This window comes from Hipposideros armiger, unplaced genomic scaffold (genome assembly GCF_001890085.2).
Source record: "Hipposideros armiger isolate ML-2016 unplaced genomic scaffold, ASM189008v1 scaffold_86, whole genome shotgun sequence".
NCBI classification, from domain to species: Eukaryota; Metazoa; Chordata; class Mammalia; order Chiroptera; family Hipposideridae; genus Hipposideros; species Hipposideros armiger.
The window spans coordinates 882,265-904,608 of NW_017731436.1; the positions used below are offsets into that span (position 1 = coordinate 882,265).

The window sequence follows — 22,344 nt, forward strand, 5'->3', positions numbered from 1 at the left end:
AGCTGAAAAACACGATGGAAATGCTATACAAAGCCATTACTATTGCCTTTTTAGTGATGCCACGAGCCCTTCATTCACTGTGTGAGTTCCAATCTAAGCTGTCATACTGGTATCTCAATCCACAGTAATGTTACACAAATCTTCTGCCAGCATGCCCCAATTTTACTCTGGCTCTACTGGAACTGTGGTAAGAGTGCACCAAAAAAAAAAAAAAAAAGGGAAAAGATGTGATCACTGTCCTTGAAGAACTGAAATTTATTTGAGTAGAAACTAAAACCTATCAACAGGGAACAATGATAAACTAAAATTACAAAGCACTGAGCCAGGTGCTGGGCACGGTGCTACACGCTGAGATAGAAACAGTAAGCCAACCAGTGTCTGCCCTGGTGGAGCTTACATTCAATAAGTAGTGTGCGATAAGTACAAGAAAACTAAAGTACAGGTGCTATGCGGGTATAAGAGGACCCAATTCAGCCTAGGGACAAGGAAGATTTCCTTGACAAGTGCCACCTAAGCTGAGACCTCCCTTAACGATGTGTAGAGATGACCCAGACAACTCTTCAACCAGACAGCTTCTAAGACCCGACTAAGACACAAGTATGTCTGACTAGCAAATAGATGTCACAATGTGTACTCTTGGAAACTGGGGTTTCTGTGTTCACCCCAATCCTGGCAGTCCCTGGGGCACCCTTTTACTTGGTCAGCTCTTTTCAATGGTTAGTTTCACATTTTACTCCTTCCTAGAAGACCTCCCCTAGCCCAGATGCTAAATGCCAACACACCATAGGAAAACGCAGCATTACCTCTTACAATGGCCTGCCCTCTCACCGACAAACATCTACAGCCATGCCCCATCCTTAAGGATTTTCCTCCTTTCAGAAGAGGGGGAAAAAAAATCCTTTCCTTGCACCCAAGGCCAGTGCCTTCCCTTTATGCTCTGAATCCCGTCCTTTCATCTCTCCAGAGATGCGTCAATAGTGTTTGTTCAAGAACTAGTCACTGACTCTCGACTGCTTAACGGAATGAAGCTCAAACTTACGATCCCAGCATAAAGTCTTTTAAACATTTGGCCCCACCTATTTCAGCCCTATCATGGTGCACCCACAGTGTTCCCATCACTCAGACTCTGTTACCTCCTTGAGGCACCAGGTCGCTTTAGACCCGCCACTCTGCGCATTCGTTCACTTAACAAATATTTATTGACTGCTTCTCATGTTCCGGGCAACGTGCTAGTCACTGGCCTAATAACAGTTGACCTTTAATGAGCATATATTCCTCACAGCTTTGTTCATTATTAGCTCATTTAAATTTCAAAACAACTATGAAGACATTGAGGCCCACAGAGGTTCATTTGCTGAGGTGACTTTCAAATATTTTTTAAAATCACAGTAAAGAACTATATTTTCTATCATGATTCAATGTGTATATGTGAATATATGCATATGTTTATATATTCACGTCACATTCATACACACACACTGTGTTTCACAAAACTGTGCAATACACTTTGATACTTTGTTGTTTTTTTTTTGAATTAAAAAACCCACTAGTGGGAGGCATAGTCTGGAAACAGAATGTATGACTGTCCTCTACTGAAAGTTCACTGCTCCTGTCCTTCCTGGCTCTGCCTCCTGCTACCTCCACGGCATTCCCGGGCCTTCCAGAAAAGCAGCCACTTTCATCTGCTTGGAAAGCGCCACGATGTCAGCTGAGGTGGAGCAGGTAGCACACTTTCTCATGGCTCGCTGGTGTGACGGTCTCTCTGCACACCGCGCACTGAGGCTTTAAAACACACTCTCTCTGCACCTGTCTCCTTAGGACCAAGCAAAGCATCTGGCACAGAAGTGGAAACAAACACATCTTGAATGAATAAGAAAACATCTTCATTCAGAACCCATTTACTTTTACTTTACGGAAACAGTTTAATAAACGTGATGGTCCGGGGTTCCTTATTTTATAGTATATTCGAGGAATCATTTCTGGGGAAAGGAAAGCAACTATTTGAGGAAGGAACAACTGACAGCTGACAGTCCAACAGGCCAGAAACACGGTTATTTCTATCACCCAGATATCTGCCAAATGCGTCTGTTCTGTCCATCTCCACTGTCAATGCAAATCCAAATTTTGGCTTCACCACTTATAGTTAGGTGACTTCAGGCTAGTTAATAGTCTAGCCTAAGTTATCTTTTCTGAAAAAATGTGGATGACAACTGAGCCCCATAAGTTAAATGAGAAAATGTCACGTGAAACATACAGCTCGTTGCTGCACACAGAGGAGGGGCTCAGTAAGTGGTAACTGTTAGTATTCATATTCTTTTTCTTACAACCTACCATTTATTTCCTGTCTAAATGACTCCAAGTGTGCAAACTAGCCTCCCTTGCCAGGCTCCCCTAAAAACCAGTTATCAAGGTAGAGACAGAAAGGGCTGTGAGTGCCTGGACCGTGTGGTTAATTCACCGAGGTGATGAGGCGGCTCCCCTGAGCCTCCTGGTGAACGGCACAGTGGCCTCGCCCAGGTGGCAGGCAGCCTGTGTCCCTGTGCTGGGTGGGCCTGCCTGCTCCGCACCTCCGCCACCTCAGCCAGTTATAGCTGGTGGGCAGCTTTCCTTGCTCAGCGGACTATCCAGAAACCAGAGCCCTTTTCCAGATAGCTGTAACAGTTCCAGAAATAACTGGCCGGCCATGTTATTTGGCGCAGAAAAGCTAAGCTTGTCAGTTTCGGGCCACACCCCCCGCGAGTACAGTGCTGATTAGTTTTCAGTGGGGTAAGTCTCAGTGTACATCCTTCTTGATCCGGCAGAGTCCCTGGAGGTTGCCTATTAAGAAAGAGAGCAGAAGAGAAGGACGGACAGCGAGAGGGAGGGAGAGAGAAATCAGGACTCCTGTCAAGTACATGAACAGGCTCTCAGTGTAAAGAGCAAGGGTCTTGACTTTTGCTGACCACTGGATCACAAGCACCTACGACACCTAGGCTTGATCAACATTTATGCAATAGATGAATCAACCCATTAGGTTTTTTGTAGAGTTTAAAGGGAGACCAGAGTCTGAAATAAGAGTATTCTCTTTCCAGCTATAAACACGCAAGTTGTTGGCCCAGGAAAAAGGAGTCCTGCTTTCCGGCTGGGGGCTTGTCATTGAGCTCTGGAGCTCACGTGATAACAGCCCCATCTTGGCCAGGCTTGTTTCGACCACCTAGTAAGAGGGTAATAACTTGCCCTAAAGTTTATCCCAAAGGCACAGAGTGTTAATTTAGATATTTAATTATAATTTGATACTTCTTTGAATGCTTTTTTCTGTGTATCCAATAGCTAAAGGCAGGGCTGGTGGGGTTGCCAGGACCTCACCTGGAGTCACTCAGTCTGCAGTTAAGGACTGTTTGCTTTAGGATCATTCTCCCATGGATGTTTATATTAGGACCAATGGAAAATTCCTAGACAAACAATCTATTCTTACTACACAGCGGCGTAAGTCATGTTAAGTCAAGTAGGGAAGATGCTGCTTCAGTCTCTGTTAGAGAGACCTATGCTAAAGACTGGGCCAAAGAAATGTTGATCTTTTATCATTTTTTAAAAATCCTTTTTTAAAAAATCCAAAATTACTATCTTGGAAAATTGGCCTAAGAGAGAAGTAGCATTTCTAAGGTATTTATCTATATTATCATTAAATAAGTGAGGTTTCAGGAATTTTCAAATATGTTTTTTCAGCACTGTACTATTTGTAGTTTATTAAGTGGATATTTTTCCTGAGTTAAAAAAACATGCTATATGATTTTTATTTATAAAAAAGAGAAAATTCTTGTAGAAAAGAAAGATCCAGTGTTACTGTGTAAACCTTGGCAGATCAAAAACAATCAAAAGCAGCTCATTTATGTAGTCATTATAAACAAAGCACATTTTCCATATAAGATGAAATGAGTACAGAATATTTTTATGCAGGAAGAGTGAGGAAAAATTCTTTACTGGACTAGACAGAGATTACCTTTAGAAGTACTTCAAAAACTCTCAAAAGTAGAATGAAATTATATTTAATTGAAAACAAAACTTAGGCCTCAAGGGCAATCTGGGGGTGATATACAGGAAAACAGAAAGGAGAGCTCCACGGATCTAAACAGGTGATGACAGGTTGTCACAGCTCCAAAACAGTCACTGATGGAGTTAAGAGCCAGCCAATGACAACGCATCCCTGAGTTGAAAGGTAGCAGGAAACTGATTCAGAAGTCAAATAGGGTAGTAAACGGAAACAGGACATTTCAGAAAATTAAACTGGAAGGCATTTTAACATGGATCTCAGTCTCCAACCATATCCTTTTCCTCTTCACGCGGCCAGTTCTGCAGCATAAGCATTAGCGACTTTAACTCCTGTGGAAAAGAGAGAGTTAAGCACGAAGCCCAAATCATTGCTCACCTATCCATGGAAGAGAAAACAGCAGAGAAAGAGCGAGTGCCCAGGCTAATGCAGGGGAGCAAGAGAGCAGAGAACCAATTACAGAAGAAAGTGATTTCTCCATCAGAGGTGCGTCTGCAGCTGGCAGGGCTCCAGCACTGTCAGGACACCAACAAAACACCCAAGCTTCCAGCAGCCACCAAGAAAGCAAAGCACGTGTTTCCTTTGGCACATGGACAATTTATTTTCATGTTGGCATGTGTTAAAAATTCACGGGATAACGGCCTTGTTTCTTCAAGCCAGTTCAGTAAAAGCTGATCCCCCACGTGTGAAATAATGGTCACACGCGGCACCACCTTAGCTGAGAGTCTCTGGCTGCAAAGATAGGCAGAGTGATTTCTCATCACAAATAGGTGTCAGGGTCCCATTTGGAGAGAAAAATTGATTTTAAAGAATATTCTTGTTACATTTTAATATCTCCAGTGTTTATTTGCCTGCCTGCTTCTCTTCACAATGTGAACTGCTCTGAGGAAGACAGAAACTAATGACCCGTGCGAGGCTGTAACCCAGGCCCCCCAGAGCTCTCGCAGCTGTGCTATCAGGTCAGCTGCCACAACAGCTCTGTCTCCCTTCCCTGCCACCACGGCGCCCGGCATTCGGAGGCACAGACGATGCATCTAAGTTGTCCCCATTCACCCCCACAAAACCCTCTCAGCTACTGACATCATCTGTCACTGGGAAAATGAGAGTCAGGGGAGGGATCGGACTGATTACCCAGATGGTATGTGGGGGCAAAATATCTGCCCTTTCCTTGCACAAATCTTGTGCGTTTTAGCTGCAAAAGTCTGCTTCCGTGCTGACAGCAAAGACAATTGCATGTCTGTCACTATGTGCTGGAAGAAGCAAAGAAACTACTTTTTAAGGCTTTCAACCCAGGCCTCCCCTGGGTCACTCGTGCCTGGTGCTTATGATTAATATTTGCCCAGTGCTTTGTAATTTATAACTTCCGGATACATCTGATCCATGGGACAAATCCATGGGACGCTATGATCTCACTTTACATACGAGAAAGCAGAGGTTTAATTCACTGTCCAAGGTCCCAATTAAACTCAGATATTTTGGTTCCAAACTTCTTGAAGATGAAAATGAGAAAAAGCCTGCACTATACGAGGCACTGGAATTATGAAACTGAACAAGACCACATGGTCCTTGTCCTCACAGGGCTCTAGTTGGGGGGAGAGCTCAGACTGTTCCTCCCAGCAGTGGGTCCCGCATACGACCAGGTGGGGTGGGTGGGGGGTGTCCGGCCCGTGGGGCAGCACTGGGACAGGTAACGCCCCGCTCATTTGTTCACTCAGCAAATACAGACTCGATAGGTGCCAGGCTGTTGAGGACATGAAGGATTAGTCAAGATAGGCAAGGGGCCCCCGTGTTGGGGTGAAGATGGGGCTGAGGTGTGGGGGGCAAAAGGGCTGGCAAGGTTCCTACGTGAGACAGAGGGGTAGTGACAGCTGAGACCCGACAGGGAGGCTGGGCTAAGCAAGGGCCGCGTAACCAAGCGAATGAGGACAGCCTTTCTCCAAAGGCAAAGGGCGCGCTCAGCGTCATGGAGGGCACGGCACGGTCTTATCGGCCTTCCGGAAAGACCATCTGGAGGCAGCATGGAAACAGACTGAAAGGGAGCACAGCTGAGGCAGGGAGAAGAGCTGGGCGGTGGCTGAAGGTACCCAGGTGGCCTGGGCTAGGGTCGTGACCGTGGATGGCAAGATTGGGGATGTGTGGGAAAGCATCACAGGTTCACGGTGTGTGATGCCTACTGTGGGGCAGACGGAGGAGAAAAACGCATCAAGCATGTCTCCAGCTTTCTGCATTGGGAAACGGGCAGACAGTGGTCTTTCCCTGAGATTCAGACCCGTAAGGCACAGGAGAAAACATGTTGTTATAAAGAAAAGCACTCAATGTACAACGCTGAATTTACCTAAGAGCCAGACGTTCTCAAATACTTTCACTGAAGAATGAGCCAATTACAAATAAGTATTAAATACTAAAAATATGGTTAAGTTGGCAATTCAAAAAAAAATACTGCATATAACAAAACTAACAAAACAATGGTTCTTTTAAAATATTCTAAAATTTAGACCGATGATTCCTCAATGAATATAAATTGACTTTTATTGTATGTGATGTTTGTTTTCCCAGCTTTTCGGTGAATAGATCCCTGGATAGCAGATTTAATAGGAATTTAATGATATCTCTAATACAAGTCTTATACTGCTATTTCCTTCATTACTGACTAGCTTTGTCGTGGTCCACCATCCAGCCCAGAGTTCTGAGGCTGAAGAAATTAGAAACAGCTTCCCTGATATTCTCTCTTGTATATAACCTCCCATTTGAGTTTATTTTCATCTGTCACGGATTATAAAAAAAGGGAGCCTCAATTAAGAGCAGAGGCTAAATTAATTGCATCTGGGGGTGGGGGTACACTCATTAATGCCTCAGCACATTGATCTACTACACTTACACGGCAAAACATGAGGAAAGGGATGTGTCTTCTCTTTCAACAATACCCCTGTGCTGAAAGGCAGCATCATTTTATATTTAGTATTCTTACAATATAAATAAAAACACCTTTGTATAAAAGGGTAATTAGGTAGACTAGGAGAACATTTCCTGACAACCAGTATCCCCTATGAAATATTTCACCATCTACAGATTTACTGTCATACTTAAGACAGAGAATTCAACAGAAAGAGGAACAAAGTAATTTCTGTAGTTTGCAAAAACAGAAAAAGTCTTAAATCCTAATTCTAACTCCTTAACAATGATCTTGGAGGCCTCCTTCATTTCTGTACCAACTTCATTCATCTGTTCTTGACAATTAAGGAGTTATTGTAGATTAATTGATAGTCAAAATAATTTTTAAATTTTCAAAACCAATTTTTGCTGTAAATATCACTATGAATCCAGCTATTGGCATTAAAACGTTTTCACAAATTTTATTTACTTTCATCTAAATATTTCTGGTCATAAAGAGCATGGCTGCGGTGGGGCCTGGGGCAGGCGGAGGTTGCCTTTGGACAGCTCATTTAGGGCCAGGCTCCAGGGGTGAGGACTCCAGCTTAGACTGGCACGGTGTCTGACTGGTTGTAGACACCTGTCTGGGAGGCATGGAGGGTAGAAGTGGTACCGTTCATCAAATACAAGAGCAAAACGCCAACAGAGTTTTAAGAGAGAGGAACACATCACCACAGCAAATGACCTACATGGTAAAAATCGAAAGAAGACTGATTAATATGGTAAGCCTTCCTAACTTAAGAACAAGAAGTATTTTACTCTTTGGTTGTTCTGTGCTCTAAAATGATGTGAAACTTCTGAATGGGTGTGAAGCCGAATTATTTTCCGTTGTCCAGCTCAATCTTTGTTGTGCGCCTTTTGCACTCGAGGCTGCTGGACACACAGCGATGCAGAGCCAACGAGATGCGCTCCGGCCCCCACGAGCTCAGTCTAATGTGTAGTGAGGCCCTGCACTGATTTTAAGAGGTCACTTTGCCCTTGGCACTAACAACTAAGAGAAAGATTTGCCCTAAGCAAACAGAATGCCTAGAAATTTGATGAGGAAGTCTATTCAGACTTTGAAAGAAGCCAAAAATACAACATTAAAGAGTGGGAATAAAATTATACTGAGGCAGTTAACATTTGGGATTAATAGAAGCAAAAATATGAGAATAATGAAGACATATCTAGTCGATCCATCTACATAGCACATGTAAGTTTGAAATCTCATACTTTTGAAGTACAGAAATTCTGATTTACCTTTTGTGTAATGTGTGCGCGCGCGTGCGCGCATACACACACACACACACACACATACACACACACACACCCCTAAATGCCTGACCCCACCCTATCAGCTACACACTTTTTCTGGATAATGTCACTATTTATATTTATAAAAACGGGGCTACCGATAAGTCACTAAAATCATATTCCAAACATGAGAATTTTGTCCTTCTGATACACAGCTGTCAAGAACTAAGTTTGGTTTAAATACTTGAGGTATACAAAACGGCAACATTTTGTGATTTTTCTCTGTGTCCTGCATCCACTGAGTAAACACATGATTTGTCTGGCTCATCTGATTTCGGTTCCACAGTCAAAGCCAATTGTCAGTCAGGTAGAGCAAGCCTGTGTGCTTCCACTACAACTTTGCTTAAACAGCAGAGAGAGAGAAAAAAGGAGGCTGTTTAAGTAGGTGGACAAGAATGAAGGTTGGGGGGAGGGGGCGCTTTTCAATAATTCTGGAACATTCCACCCAGGATACCCTCTGTAGGATCTGATGGTCACAGAATGGTGCCAAAGAAGTGCCTCCAGCTACAGAATACATTCCTAGCACATCACAGTCCTGGAGCAGCGTCAATCCTGTTTGCAATCGTGTCCAAAAGGGAAAGTTCTCAGTGGCGCTGCCTTCAGCATATCTCAAGGACTAATTAAATCCTCATTACTACCTTCTAATTATTCAAATACTATGGGATTACACTAAGGAAGTCCCTGCTGGCGCACCAGATGAAAAGGGTTAAATAACCTATGTTGATTTTGAGAATCCAGATCTAGTTCAGACCGTCAGAAAACCACCGGCATTAACATGAATATTTAACTAGACACCACTGTGAAAATTAAAAGGGAATTCAATTAAAAGGTGATTTTCAAAAAATTAATTCTGACCTCTCTGCATCTGCCCAAATAAATAAGCCTTCTTGAAACGTTTTCACCTAATTGTTAATCCAATAAACTAGAAGGGCATTTGTGAGTTTCATTAAGCTTAACATTTTACAGGGGTTAAAAATGTGATCATTTTGATGTTAATAGTAATTATACAAATTTATCCACTCAGGTGACTATTCCATATTCCCTCCAACTCCTCTTGGAAAAAAAAAAACCCACAACACATTCATAAGCCGTTTCCTATTGCTCTTTTCAAATTTTAAGATATATATGTTAAAGACTAAGAAATAAGGATATAACTAATCTAAACTTGTTAGCAACAATTTTCTTGTAAAATTTATTTCAGTATTTTAGGGTTATCTGAACTGTTCTTCCAATGCTTAGGTAGCGTAATTTATACTACTTGATTTTTTTTTTTTTGGGTGAGGTGCTTTAATAGCAATTCTGTATGTCTTTATATGGAGTCTACAGAGAAGGTTTAGTTTAAAATAAAAACGAATGGCAAGTGTGTTACAGAACACTAAACTGAAGTTTTGTCCTTTTTTCTTTTAAAGATATCAGGAATGAAGAAATTAAGCCCAAAGAATTTGAACTAATTGTCTTTATTAAGTTAGTAAGAAGTACCGGCATTCACATAAAATGCAAACGGGAGAGTACTAAATCAAGAGTACTCAATCCTTCACATGGGAAAGTAGATGAAAAAATAGAGGAGACAATACTACATAAGGATAAAGGTCAGTAAATATCTAAAGTGCGTCCTTTCCTTTTGTAACCTATGATGGCCGTATCCAAATTTACTTGCACATATACTTTTATAGATGGAAAATATAAAACTATAGAAACTCAGTTATTTCCACCTATATATAATGTGGGAAACAGATTTGGGGCTGATGTCCTTTGACAAACTCAATACCAGAACCACCAGCGGCCACCAGGCAGTGCACTGACTCAGCAACCTTGGCAACAGGAGGTGGCTTTCAGTTGCCAGTGTGATTCAGGTTCTAGGACAGACTCAGGTTTGCAGGAGTCTCCTAAATAAGAGTACATACATAGTTTTTCAACGTTCTTCCTGATTGAGGATACAAGGACCAAGTAGGAAGGAATGACGGCAGGGCTAAGTTCAGCTTCTCGGGTCTGGAGGGACCGAGGCTCCTGGTTTGTAGGTCAACATCCCCTTGAGGACTCTGGGGAGGACCCAGAAAACTGCATCTCCAAACAGGAGAAGACTGCATCTCTGGCTTTGTGTAGTTGTCTCTGGGCACATGTGTTTCTAGAGTCTTTGCCATTAAAGAAAATCTATCTCCTGTGGATATATTAAAGAAAATGTGTACATTTGTGGAATCTTTTGCATCTTAATCTTATTATTAAAAGAAAATAAGTGTAAAAGGAACTAACTATTCAGTTTGGTTATTCTAGCACTCAGCAGTACAGAAGCTATGTTCTTGTCTATTAAGGTCCATGATTTCTGACAAAGAATACATTTTTTTTATAAGATCCTAACTCATCAATATATTTTTTCCTCTCTGCTTCTTTCACTTCCCTAAATAAGGGAGGAGATAAATCAATTGCAAAGGTATACATGAAGTTAAATTAAATTTAAACATGGAAGTCAACACTGGAGAATTTTCTAGCAAGTGTTTTCTTAGTTCTACTTTGCACTGTAGGTGCTGTTGGAACACCACCAAATGATGGTAAAACCAACAAGAAAAGCCTTTTTATTATTGCACCAAAGCACTGAAATGACTGTGTAATTTGCCATTAAAACGTCTGATCAAATGTCATTAGGACATAACATTTCTTCCTAGATTTTAACAAATAACAAAGCCATTTAAAATAATTCTTGCTACCCAACTTTTAAGGAAAGTTGGCAAAGGATCACCTAACATTCTGAAATACGAAGCTTTCCTTTTTGGGGGGCTGCCCAACCAACAAAAGGCACACAAAGGATGCTCATAACGTGTCTAGCACAGTCTTTCAGAGAAAGTTTGGGGAACATGTTCATAAAAATAAATCCAGATTTAGAAAATTTTAAAATTTATATTTGCTATTTGAAGGACATGGTCATTATAACTACCCAGATTGTTATGTATCCATTATGTGACAAAAACCACGCTACATATAAGGACAATCAGAGGGAAAAAATAACAAACACATCAACATAGTAGTCTCCATATAGTGACATCGCAGGACTACCCTAGATTTTGCCATGCAAATATCTTCATTTAAGTTAAAAGTTTAATTTAACTATGGTTCCTCATCCTTCACATTTGGTTTTCTATATTTTCAAATTTCTTAAACACATATCATCAGTTGGAAGGGGTTGGAGAAGACGTTGTTGGACGATCTGGAGGGATTTCTCTTGTTAGTTCTTAGTGATAAATTTTCGACTTGTAGTACTTTCAAATAAGGTACCTCTTATCCTTTCGTGATTGCAAACGCAGCAGAATTCTCCCAGTGGGATGAGGTTACAGGGTCACAGTGCTCTTTATTTTTTATTTTTTTAAAATATTTTTTTTTATTGGGGAATTGGGGGAAGGAGAACAGACAAGTTGCTGTCGTTTTGTTCTTCAGTCTAGTTGTGGAGGACATTGCTTCATTGGCCCAAGTTGGCACCGTCATTGCACTCTTCCTGGGAGAGGCAGATCAGTCGCGGCTTCTGGACGGCCGCTCACGGCGGCTGCTGGCCGCTCATGCTGGCTGCTGGCTACACACGGTAGCCCATGGCAACCCACTGCAGCAGGGGCTGCAGCCTACCCTGTTGCCGGCAACTCACGGCAGCCCAGCTCCAGGTAGAGCTGTTGTTCAGCATCTTAGCTGTAGAGGGCAGTGTCACAGGCTCTCATATGTGGGATCCGAACCGGGGCCCTCTGGCGTCCCAAGCCAGCTCTTAACCAATGTGCCACTCGGCCGGCCCTCACAGTGCGCTTTAAATGAGATAACACATGTCTTCATCTTAGCTCTGGGTCTGGCCTGAGCAGGCTTTCAGTGCAGGATAACTTCTCTAGTACTTTTTTCTCTACTCCCCTGACCCAGCAATGCAATGCAGGTGAAACCCACGGCCAAGAAAGGGAGCTTGGGGAGAAGATGCTTGTGTGGCCTAGTATGCTTTCCATGGACTTTTGTAATGTCTTCCAGATGACCAGCACCACATGAGGAATTAACACAAAACAAGCAATAAATAATAGAGAGGATGCGAGGTATACAGGCGGTCACAGTGAAAAGTTGAGAGAAACCAATGCACACATTGTACAACTAGTAAAATATAGTATCGTTAGAAAGCAGTGGTTTTCAAAGTATGGCTCTCAGGTCAGCAGCAGCAGCAATACCTGGGAACTTGTCAGAAATGCAGATTTTCAGTGTCCCACTCAGACCTACTGACTCAGAAGTCTGGGGTGTGGCCTAGCAATCTCTCTGCACACGATCTCCCGGTGATCCTCGTGCACCCTAAAGTTTGAAAACCATCAACTATTCCATGATTAAAACATATTGCGGTATCTCGATAAGGGAATGAAAGTATTAACTATACATTAAATTATAATATAAAAAGTTAAATATGAAAGGTGTTAGAAAATGAAAATTTCATTTTATTCCTAGTAAACATTCATTTCAACACAAGTGATGCATAGATAAGGTTAATCCATTTTTTCACTGGCATTACTCTCTAAATAATGTGGTACTGAGTTTTTAACATGCAAAATAACTAAAACCTTTTACTTCTAATTAGAAGCAAATCACCATCTGTATAAATCATACAGAAATAATTATAAACATTAGGAGTCAGGAACCTTTAATATATCAGCTACCAACTTCCGTCTTTTGGGTGACTGTGAGAGAGGAAGGGGGGGTGGGGAGTGAAGAAAAGTGTCATCTTTCCTGGGCGGGATGGCAATCCTTGACTCTCAGGCAGGGAGTGACTTGGCACAGCATCAGATGGTGCAGTAGGCTTGTAAACTGTGGTCTACACTAACTGGGATTAAAATTGTTACACCACCACCACCAAAAGTAGCTTGACTACTGAAGGGGAGGAAGAAGACAGAGGTAAATAAATGAAGGCCAAAGGCAATAAGAGATGGAGGTCAGCACGCAGAACGGAGCTGAAGGTCAAAGGGTTTGCAGATATGGGCCAGCCGGAATGTTCAAGGGCTTCAGGAAAAGCCCAACTTCTTTTTTTCTGGCTCTGGCACTAACTCGCCTCTGAGCATGAAGAAGTCATAAGAACCCCTATGGTCCTCAGTTTCTTTATTATAAATTGTGGTGATTGGACTCTATGATCTTTCAAGTTGGCTCCAGTTCTAAGACCCCACAATTTTATAACACAAGGTCTGACTATGTGTTTAAATTTTTAATATTAAAAATTTTATAATTTTGGAACAATTGATCATTTTGGAACATGGAACAAATAATTGATCAAAGCAGCTAAACGTACACACTCTAACATTTTACTTCACTAGAACCAATATCCAAATTGAATCATTAAGAGTCATTTTTACATAGCTAGATCAAATATCAGACTATAGTCATGTATGAACTATGCTTCATGGTTCTATGTGGACATATATATTCTTTGAGTCTTGAACTGTGCTTTGGTAAAACTTCACCCAATCTGCAAGAATGCAACCTTCTTTTCCATATTTGTTGTTACATTTAGGTTCTTGTTTATTTTGTTCATCTGATGAAGAAACATAATATCCTTTAAAAATTATTTATAAGGATATGCGTAGGTAAGCAAATTCATATAAGCCTCACAGACTCAAAACACAACGGTATGTAAGAGATGAGTTGAAAACTGACCTCTTTCCTGTGGCATTGGTGACTGGCTCAAGGCAGGATGGGAACTAGATTCTGACTGGCTCCCGGGTGGCTGTGGAGGCATCTGACTGCCTGTAAAACACAGGAGGGGAAGGGGGATGGGAAACCCTTTGCATTAATACTGCAATTGTGCAAAACGAAGACACAGTTACATGAATTCAGTCTTTATTGTCACAAATATGGCCCCTATACAGAAAAAGACATAGCTCAAAAAGCACGATATTTCATCCTTTGTGTGTGTGTGTGTGAGTGTGTGTAAAACGAAGAGGAAACATGCATTAACATATTTAGCAAATGACCTCCAGAAAAGTTCAATTTCTTACTGGATGAGTTCCCACACTCACAGATAAATCAATTAGTAGCTGAAATCCCCCAACACACACTTCTTTAATGTATTAACAAAATCCAAGACTGATGAACTGAGCTCATCCTCCTGAGTTTAAACTAGTCTCTAAGTGGGCAGGCATGCATAGTGACCCACAAGTTTTCATTGTTAATACTTGTTCAATGTAGTAATAGCAACCGATGTATAAAAAATATTTTATAATTAATCAGATTCAATACAAACTTATGAGAAGACCTCCATTAAAAACATAAAACATAGGACTATAAAATGTAGTGTATGCTAGCACTAAAGAAGTAAATATTATTCTGCATTTCTTTTGATCTTTACTGCTAATAAAGCAATAGCATAGATTTAGCAACTCTTTGATTTCCATTTATTTAATGTGTGCTCAATTTGTCTTTTCAAACTATATAATGTAAGCTCCTTGAAGGAGGAATCCTGTCTTTTACTCCTTTAATAATTCCATTAGCATAACAAATATTTAATAAATCTTGGTTATTTAATGGCCCTTGGTCTAATATGAATTAAAGAAAAAGATACTTATTTTATTAATTAAAGAGAGACAACGAGTCATGGGAAGGAAGGAGACAGGATTTTGAAATTTAAGAATCATCAGAGGTACTCTGAGATCTCAACTCACTTTCTGGCTCAGACGTTCAGACACATTTCTAAGACTAAAAATATAGAATAAAAAAAGGCAGTTGAACTTAGCACAGTCCTTAAGGCACATGCTCTCATGGCATGGGGACCATGCTATTTTATCTTCTAACTTCTCCCTTTGCTTAAAATAAGTTAGAAAGACAGAAATATACATACATACATGTTATCTCCCTGTGTAGCCCTCTGGTGTGGAGTCTGTGCTCATGCTAAGCAAGCTAATAACCGCTTTGACACCACAGGACCCACTCTGCCATAGTTCTGTATATTACATTTGAGCAGAGACGGAAATTAATGTGCTGAAGATTGGCGCCAATTCACCCTGGTGAAGGTCACGATGCAGAGCCCACTGTCTTACACTGAACAACCACCCTTTCGTATTTCTGCACCGTGCATCTCTGTGAGGCCAGGTAGCCAGGGCACAGACCAGGAAGGGATCAGTCCCCAGGGTCTCTGAGGACTGTCACTCATGCTAATTTTAATAACAGTGACAGCCAGAGAGGCAAGGAGATGATTTTCCATTTAGGTAACAGCTAGAAATAGTTGTTAAAATATAACTATAAAAAAATTCTCAAATTGTTTTTGAGAGTTTAGGCTTCTCACATGTAGAAAAGAATGGAAAACTTAGGAATGTGTTTCCGAGTGCTCCGGGGTTCAACGGCCACTCTTACTCTCAGCGAAAGTGAAAACCAAGTCCTGAATTTATAGATGCAGAAAAATGCTGCGCTGTGAAACCACTAGGAGTCACTCCCCCAGGGTTCCAGACCCAGCTAGGGGGATCAGAGACCCAGACAAACAGCACAGAATTTGTTTAACCAGCCATTTACTCTTCGATATTTGTAGCAAATCAGCATTAACAGCAAGCAATTAAATGTAAAGTAAAAAACGCTTAACATTCTGGATGAAAACAATTTCAACGGTGAACACTGGTCCTTGGATTGGCTACAGATACCCGAAAGTGGCTGTGAGTCCGCTCCGGGTCCTGGCTCCCTACGGAACACCCTAAGGTTCCAGCCTACAGTCCATTTAGAAATTTAAAGCACTCTGCGGCCAAATCCTGACTTGAAAAAATGTCATTAAAGAATCAGCTGCACTAAGACAGTAAGTGCTTACATTCTAATGATTGTTTCTGCATGACAGGCTGGATTCATAGACTCATGACAGTAAAAACAGTAATTCTACTTACACAGGACACCACTACTTACGCTATGTACGCCCACGGCACTGCTCTTACATATAACATTCAACTAAAAACACAAAGGCTGTAAGAAACCCATCTTGTGAATTCATAAAATACTGCCACTAAGCAGCACTACTGGTTGTTAGGTGCAATTCTAACAGATACCTCTCTAAAGCAATCAGAAAATTCATTTATTAATTCCATCCCTTAAAGAAACAATCAAGAACCCTTTCATGGTAAAGACAGATTTGCCCAAAATGTTCTCAGTCCTCCATGTGCTTTTACCTCTATCTTTCCAGCAACAGTTTCAGTTATTAAGACATAACTTCATTCTCCGTAAGCACAGGGATAAGCACAGTCCTAGCAGATGATGACTCAGAAAGCATGTTTAACAAATACAGCATGAAGACTCATTTGAGGCCAACGTCTATCTAAAGACGACGGGTTCAGAGCTCTTTGAACCAATTTAATAAAGACCTTAAAAACCGTAGACTTTCATATAATTTGTTTGTCGCAAGTAAAACGTTCTAAGCAAAATTTGGTAATTATTTCAAAATATTACCATGCATAGTGAACAAACCAACTTTATGAGTAGGCTTTCACATTAAAACTGAGTTTTTGAAACAACTCCCATGTTTTCCCCTCATCTATGTCTATAATGATATTAAGCACAATGGAAAAACATTACAACTGGAAAGACCTATGCTGGGAGTTAGAATAAATTTCACCACTTTACATCTATGTACTTGTTCTCCAATAACCATTTACTTTTTATTTTCGATGCTCAGCACAAGTCTATACTATGATTTTTAAAATAAAAACTCATTTTCTGTTCTCCAGTGATCATACACATAATATTGTGCAAAATTTTGCACAAACTGAAAATGAAAATCAGTAAGTCACCTGAATTTCTACTTTTGCTGACTTTTGCTTTTCACTTTTGACTCTCAGCACAAGTCTATACTATGATTTTTTATTTAAAAAAAACCACTTTTATTTTTAATTCATTTTAGACTTAGTTATAAAACCAGAACAAGGAGTCCCCTGCAACCCCTAAGCCCACCTCCCCTACTGTTCACATCTTATATAGCCATAATATAATTGACAAGAGGAACTTAACAGGGTATACTGTTAACCACCAAAGATCTTATTTTAATTTCACCAATTTTCCACTTAATGCCTGTTTTTCTGTTCCAGGACCTCACATGGCATTTAGTTGTCACTTCCCCTTAGTCTCCTCTAGGCATTAAAGACCCCGCAGTCTTTCTTTCCTTCTATGACCATGACACTTTTGAAGAGTGTCCCTCAATTTGGTTGTCTGGTATTTTTTCATGATTGAAATGAGGTGATTGATTTTGGGAAGTGCACCACAAAAATTTCATGTCCTTCTCAGTTCATTCTATCTAGGGGTTCATGACATTTTTACGTTTCATTTCTGGTGATGTTTACCTTACTTGGTCAAGTTGGTGTCTACCAAGTTCCGCCAATATAAAGTGACTATTTTGCTCTTTGTAGTTGATTAAGTCACTTAGGCGAAACTCAAACTTGTACCCACTAATTTTTGCATCCCTTAGGGAGTCTTGTCTGCAACATTTATTACAGTGGTGTTTGCTAATGGTGATTCTTTCCTTCTTTCTTTCCTTCCACATGCATCAACACGAGTCGACTGTGAGGAGGAACTCTCTCTTCTTCTCCATTTGTTTATGTATTTATTGGACGATTTCTATCTACGTGGTCTCACAGACACCGTTATATGACGACCTCCAGTGAGTCACAGTCTTATGTCATCTCCACCTTTTGACTGAGGGAAGAACCTGTGACTTGGTTTCTCATCAAAGAATATAACAAAAATGATGGACTATCACTCCTAAAATTATGTTCTATAGTAATGTTAAAAGTGTTTTGCAGGAGTGATTAAAGTCTTCCCTTGCAGACTCTGAAATAACCAAAACAGAGGTGATCTAGGTTGGCCTGACTTTAAAAGAGGAATTGGGTGGTAAAAGAGGAATTGGGTCGTCTCTGGGCTGACAGATGCCCCTGACAGCCTCGAACAAACCAGCTTCTATGATGTGACCTGAGCCACGTGAACCTGCGGACCTCCCTCTACAACCACAGGAAGTGAATTCTTCCAGGGACCTAAAGGAGACTGGAGCAGATTCATTCTACCCGAGCTGGGCCTCCAGATGGGAACGGGGACCATCCAACACTTTGCAGCCTTGAGACCCTGAGCAGAGGATCCAACTAAGCTGTGCCTGGACTCCCGGCCATGGAGCCTGTGAGATAATCAATGGGTGTTTCAAGTTGCTGTAATTTGTTATAAGAACAGAAAAGGAATACACTCATGGATATTTATTTTATTCTGTGGATTCAAATCCAACATTGGCATTATTTTGTTGCTCTAATTGTTCCAGCTTTGGCCATTAGAAGCTCCTTGGAATCCTTATATTTTTGTAACCACAGGATGCTCGAGGCTCATCTCTGTTTTTACCTGCCCCAGCCCTATCATCAACCACTTCTCCTAGGAGCCATGGCTTTCTGTATTGGAGAATGGTTTAAGATCTGAGCGCTGGGATGTTACTGCTCCTATGTCCTCTCAGTAAACAGAGATAGGAAATATACGGATGTACATTAACCCACACATACACACATCTGCATTTCGGTCTATATTTGTGTGTATGTGTGCATAACCATGAGTTTATGCAAATACCTCTAATTCTAGTCCAAAACTAGAGGGTACATTTTGCTTTCTCTCTTTCCTTATTTATAACTTCTTTCTCCACGGGTAAGAAGCCCAGTTCTCATTATCTAAACCAATTTGACTTATTTGTTCAATTTTATTATGTACACAAAGTAATTTCAAAATTACTAACCTATAACCTTGTGAAAAACACAGAATGATTTGTTAGGGCTTGTGTTTCATTTTGAGTTCCTTCCACATCCCGATTGGTTTTAATTGTTTTGATATTTTTAGGATATGTGACATGCTTCTATGGTTCTAAAGGTGAGAGCTCTACAAACAGACCTCCTCATCCCTGCTATCGCTATTCCCATTTCTCCTTCTTTCCATCCCTTTCCCATCTGCCCTCTATAAATAACCAATCTCCTTAGACTTTGGTGTATCTTTCCTATATATTTTTTTGCATAAATGAGAAAATGCCTGTTTATTCTCTTTTATTATATTATCTTATTCCTTACATAAAGAGTAGCATATCCTAGAAATCTTTTGGGCTTTTTCTTTTCACCTAACAGCATGTCCTAGAAAGTATTTCCTAGCAGTTCATAACATTCTCCTCATTTTAAAACTCATTTTAGCACTCCTTTATGTGACTGTTCATTTGTTCAACCACTCTCCTATGGATGGGCATTTCGGTTGTTTCCAATCTTTCACGTATGTATTTTTGTATTGTTTGAGGTCTAACTTTAGGATCAATTACTTGAAGTGGGGCTGGTGAGTCAAAGGTTATGCATTTCCAAATTTCCCTCCATGAAGCTCTGAAGCAATTTACATTCTCACTAGCAATGTTTAACCTGTCTCCTATGTGAGAAATGGTATCTGATATTTTTGAGTTTGTACTCCTCTAATTCTGAGTGAGTTTGACTACTATTTCATGTTTGAGGGCTATTTTTATATCTCTTCTGGTGAACTGTTTGTTCATGTCTTTCCCCCATTTTTTTTTTTTAAAGATTTTATTGGGGAACTGGGCGAGGGAAACAGCGTTGGTGAATCGGGGGAAGGGGAACAGACATGTTGCTATCCTTTTGTTCTTCAGTCTAGTTGTGGAGGACGTCGCTTCACTGGCCCATGGGGGTATTGTGATCATTGCGCTCTTCCTGGCTGAGGCAGATCAGTCGTTGGCCACTGGGTGGGCACTCATGGCAGCCCACTGCAGCGGGGCCGCAGTCCACCCAGTCACCGGCGACACATGGCAGCCCAGCTCCAGGTCGAGCTGCTGCTTACCATCTTAGCTGCAGAGGGCAGTGTCACTGGCCTACATGGGATCTGAACCGGTGGCCCTGCGGCTCAGAGCCTGTGTTCCCAAGTAAACTCTTAACCAACTGAGCCACTTGGCCGGCCCTTTCCCCCATTTTTATATCTGGGTTTTTAGTCCTTTGTCCCCAAAATTTTAAGAATTCTTTTTATGTTAGGAATGCTAGCCCTTTGGCTGTGGTATAAGTTGTGAATATTTTCTCCTAGTTTCTCACTTGTCTTTAGATTTTGTTTATGCTATAAAATTTGTAATGGAATTTATTAAAAAGTACTAGTCAACTTTATCAATCTTTATTTTTATTGCCTCTGTAGTTTTGAGTCCTAGTTAGAAAGCTCTTCTCTGCACCAAACGTAAAGAGAAATTCATCCCAGTTTTCTTCAAGCATGTGCCTGGTTTCATCTTGGTCTACTAGGAGTTTATTTTTGTATGTGGTATGAGATATGGATCTAATTTGATCTTTTGTGACGAAAACTTATAAGATCTACTCTTATAGCATGTTTTAATGTCTTATAAGGCTAGCCCCCCAAAACCTCCACCCCACTATTTTTTAGTTTTCTAGCATGTTTGTTCTTTCTATATTAACCTTAGCATCAACTTGTCTTAACTATATAAAACAGCTTATTGATATTTTCACTGTGATTACACTGATATTATAAATTAACTGAAGGAGAACTGATGACTGTTGAGTTTATCCTTTTCAAGAGTAGATCTCTTTCACTTGTTCAAATCTTTAGTTTCTTTCAGGTACATAGAAGTTCCATGCATTTTATGTTAAGCTTATTCCTAAGCATTTAATCTTTGCTATTACAAGTGGGGTTTTCTCTACTAGTATGTCTTTTAAGTGTTTATTGCTTGTGTAGAGGAAGGTTATTGCTTTTGTATATTAATTTCATATCCTGTTCCTACTACTCTGAATTCTTTTATAGTTTCAATTAATTTATCATTGATTCTCTGGGGTTCCCGGGTTTACTATTGCATCATCTGTAAATACAGACAGTATTCTTTCCTCTCTTACTATTCTTATGCCTTTGAGTTCTCTTGTCTAACTGTACTGGCCAACATCTCCAGAACACTGTTGCATAGTAGTAGAGATAGTGATCATCCTTGCCTTGTTCGTATCTTAGTAAAAATGCCTCTACTGATTTTTCTACTACATATAACTACAATGCTGGCTTTAAAACTAAGGCATAGACATTTTACTATGTTGAGTAAGTCCCCTCAGTTGCTATTTCTGTGGGTGTTTGTTTGTTTTATCATGATTGGGTATTGAGTTTTATTAAAGGTGATAATATTTTTCCTAAAATCTATTTATATAGTATATAATATTAATGGAGTTGTTAATATTGAACCAACCTTGCCTTCCTGGAATAAATTTCACTTAGCCATGGTGCATTGTTTTCTTAATGTACTGTTGGATTTTGTTTTCTACTTAATTTTTACACTATGATAGATATGTTTTGAAGAAAATTTTTCTAATTAAAAATAGTTTTTAAAAACTGATCAAGATAATCATCAAACTAAATATTTTTAGTAACAAAACACTGGGATTTTAGTATAGAACAGAATTGGGTGTAAAAAGGCTAATATGTATATTTTTGGTAAATGAGTACACATCCAGTAATGTAAAACTTCTAGTGGATGAACAGACATGAATATATTATAGCTTGGCATACTTCATAGAACAAGACGTTGGGGCAGTCAGTATTAACGAGTGCACGTCCCTATTTTTTACGGGCAACACAATCTTAACACTCCCCCATAGTTCTTATTTTACTTCTCTGTTTACTGTTGGTCTCATCTCACTACAATGTAAGTTCCAAGAATACAGAGAATTCTGTCTATATTGTTCCCTGTTATATTCCCCAAGCCAGACATACAGTAAGCATTCAATAAATATTTGTTGAATAAACAAATGTATAGTTGATTAATCTAGTAACCAAGCCCAGACTAACAGTTAAGTAAACCTTTGTAAGTTACTAGTAATCAAATAGTTTTATTATTCTAGATGAGGAAATAGGCAAATTTTTTCTGTAAACTGCCAGACAGTAAATATTTTAAGCTTTGCAGGCCGTATGTTCTCTGTCGCAACTATGCAACTCAGCTGTTGTAGTGCAAAGGCAGCCATAGGCAATACATAAACAAAATAGCATGAATAAAACTTTATTTACAAAGCAGGTGGCGGTAGTTTGCTGACCCCTATTCTAAATGATAATATCAGTAAAGAAACATTCAGGGATACTTGCTCAAAAAGTCAATA

The 22,344-nt window shown here is 40.2% G+C and overlaps 1 protein-coding gene across 1 annotated transcript in view; it reads right to left on the reverse strand.

The window, feature by feature from the left end:
* The window catches only part of ARID1B (AT-rich interaction domain 1B), a 425,191-nt gene that overhangs the window by 74,612 nt on the left and 328,235 nt on the right, over positions 1-22,344 (reverse strand). The window contains exon 7 of the mRNA XM_019644160.1: positions 13,898-13,987. Coding sequence (XP_019499705.1) covers positions 13,898-13,987 — 90 coding nt within the window. The remainder of the gene's footprint in view (positions 1-13,897; positions 13,988-22,344) is intronic.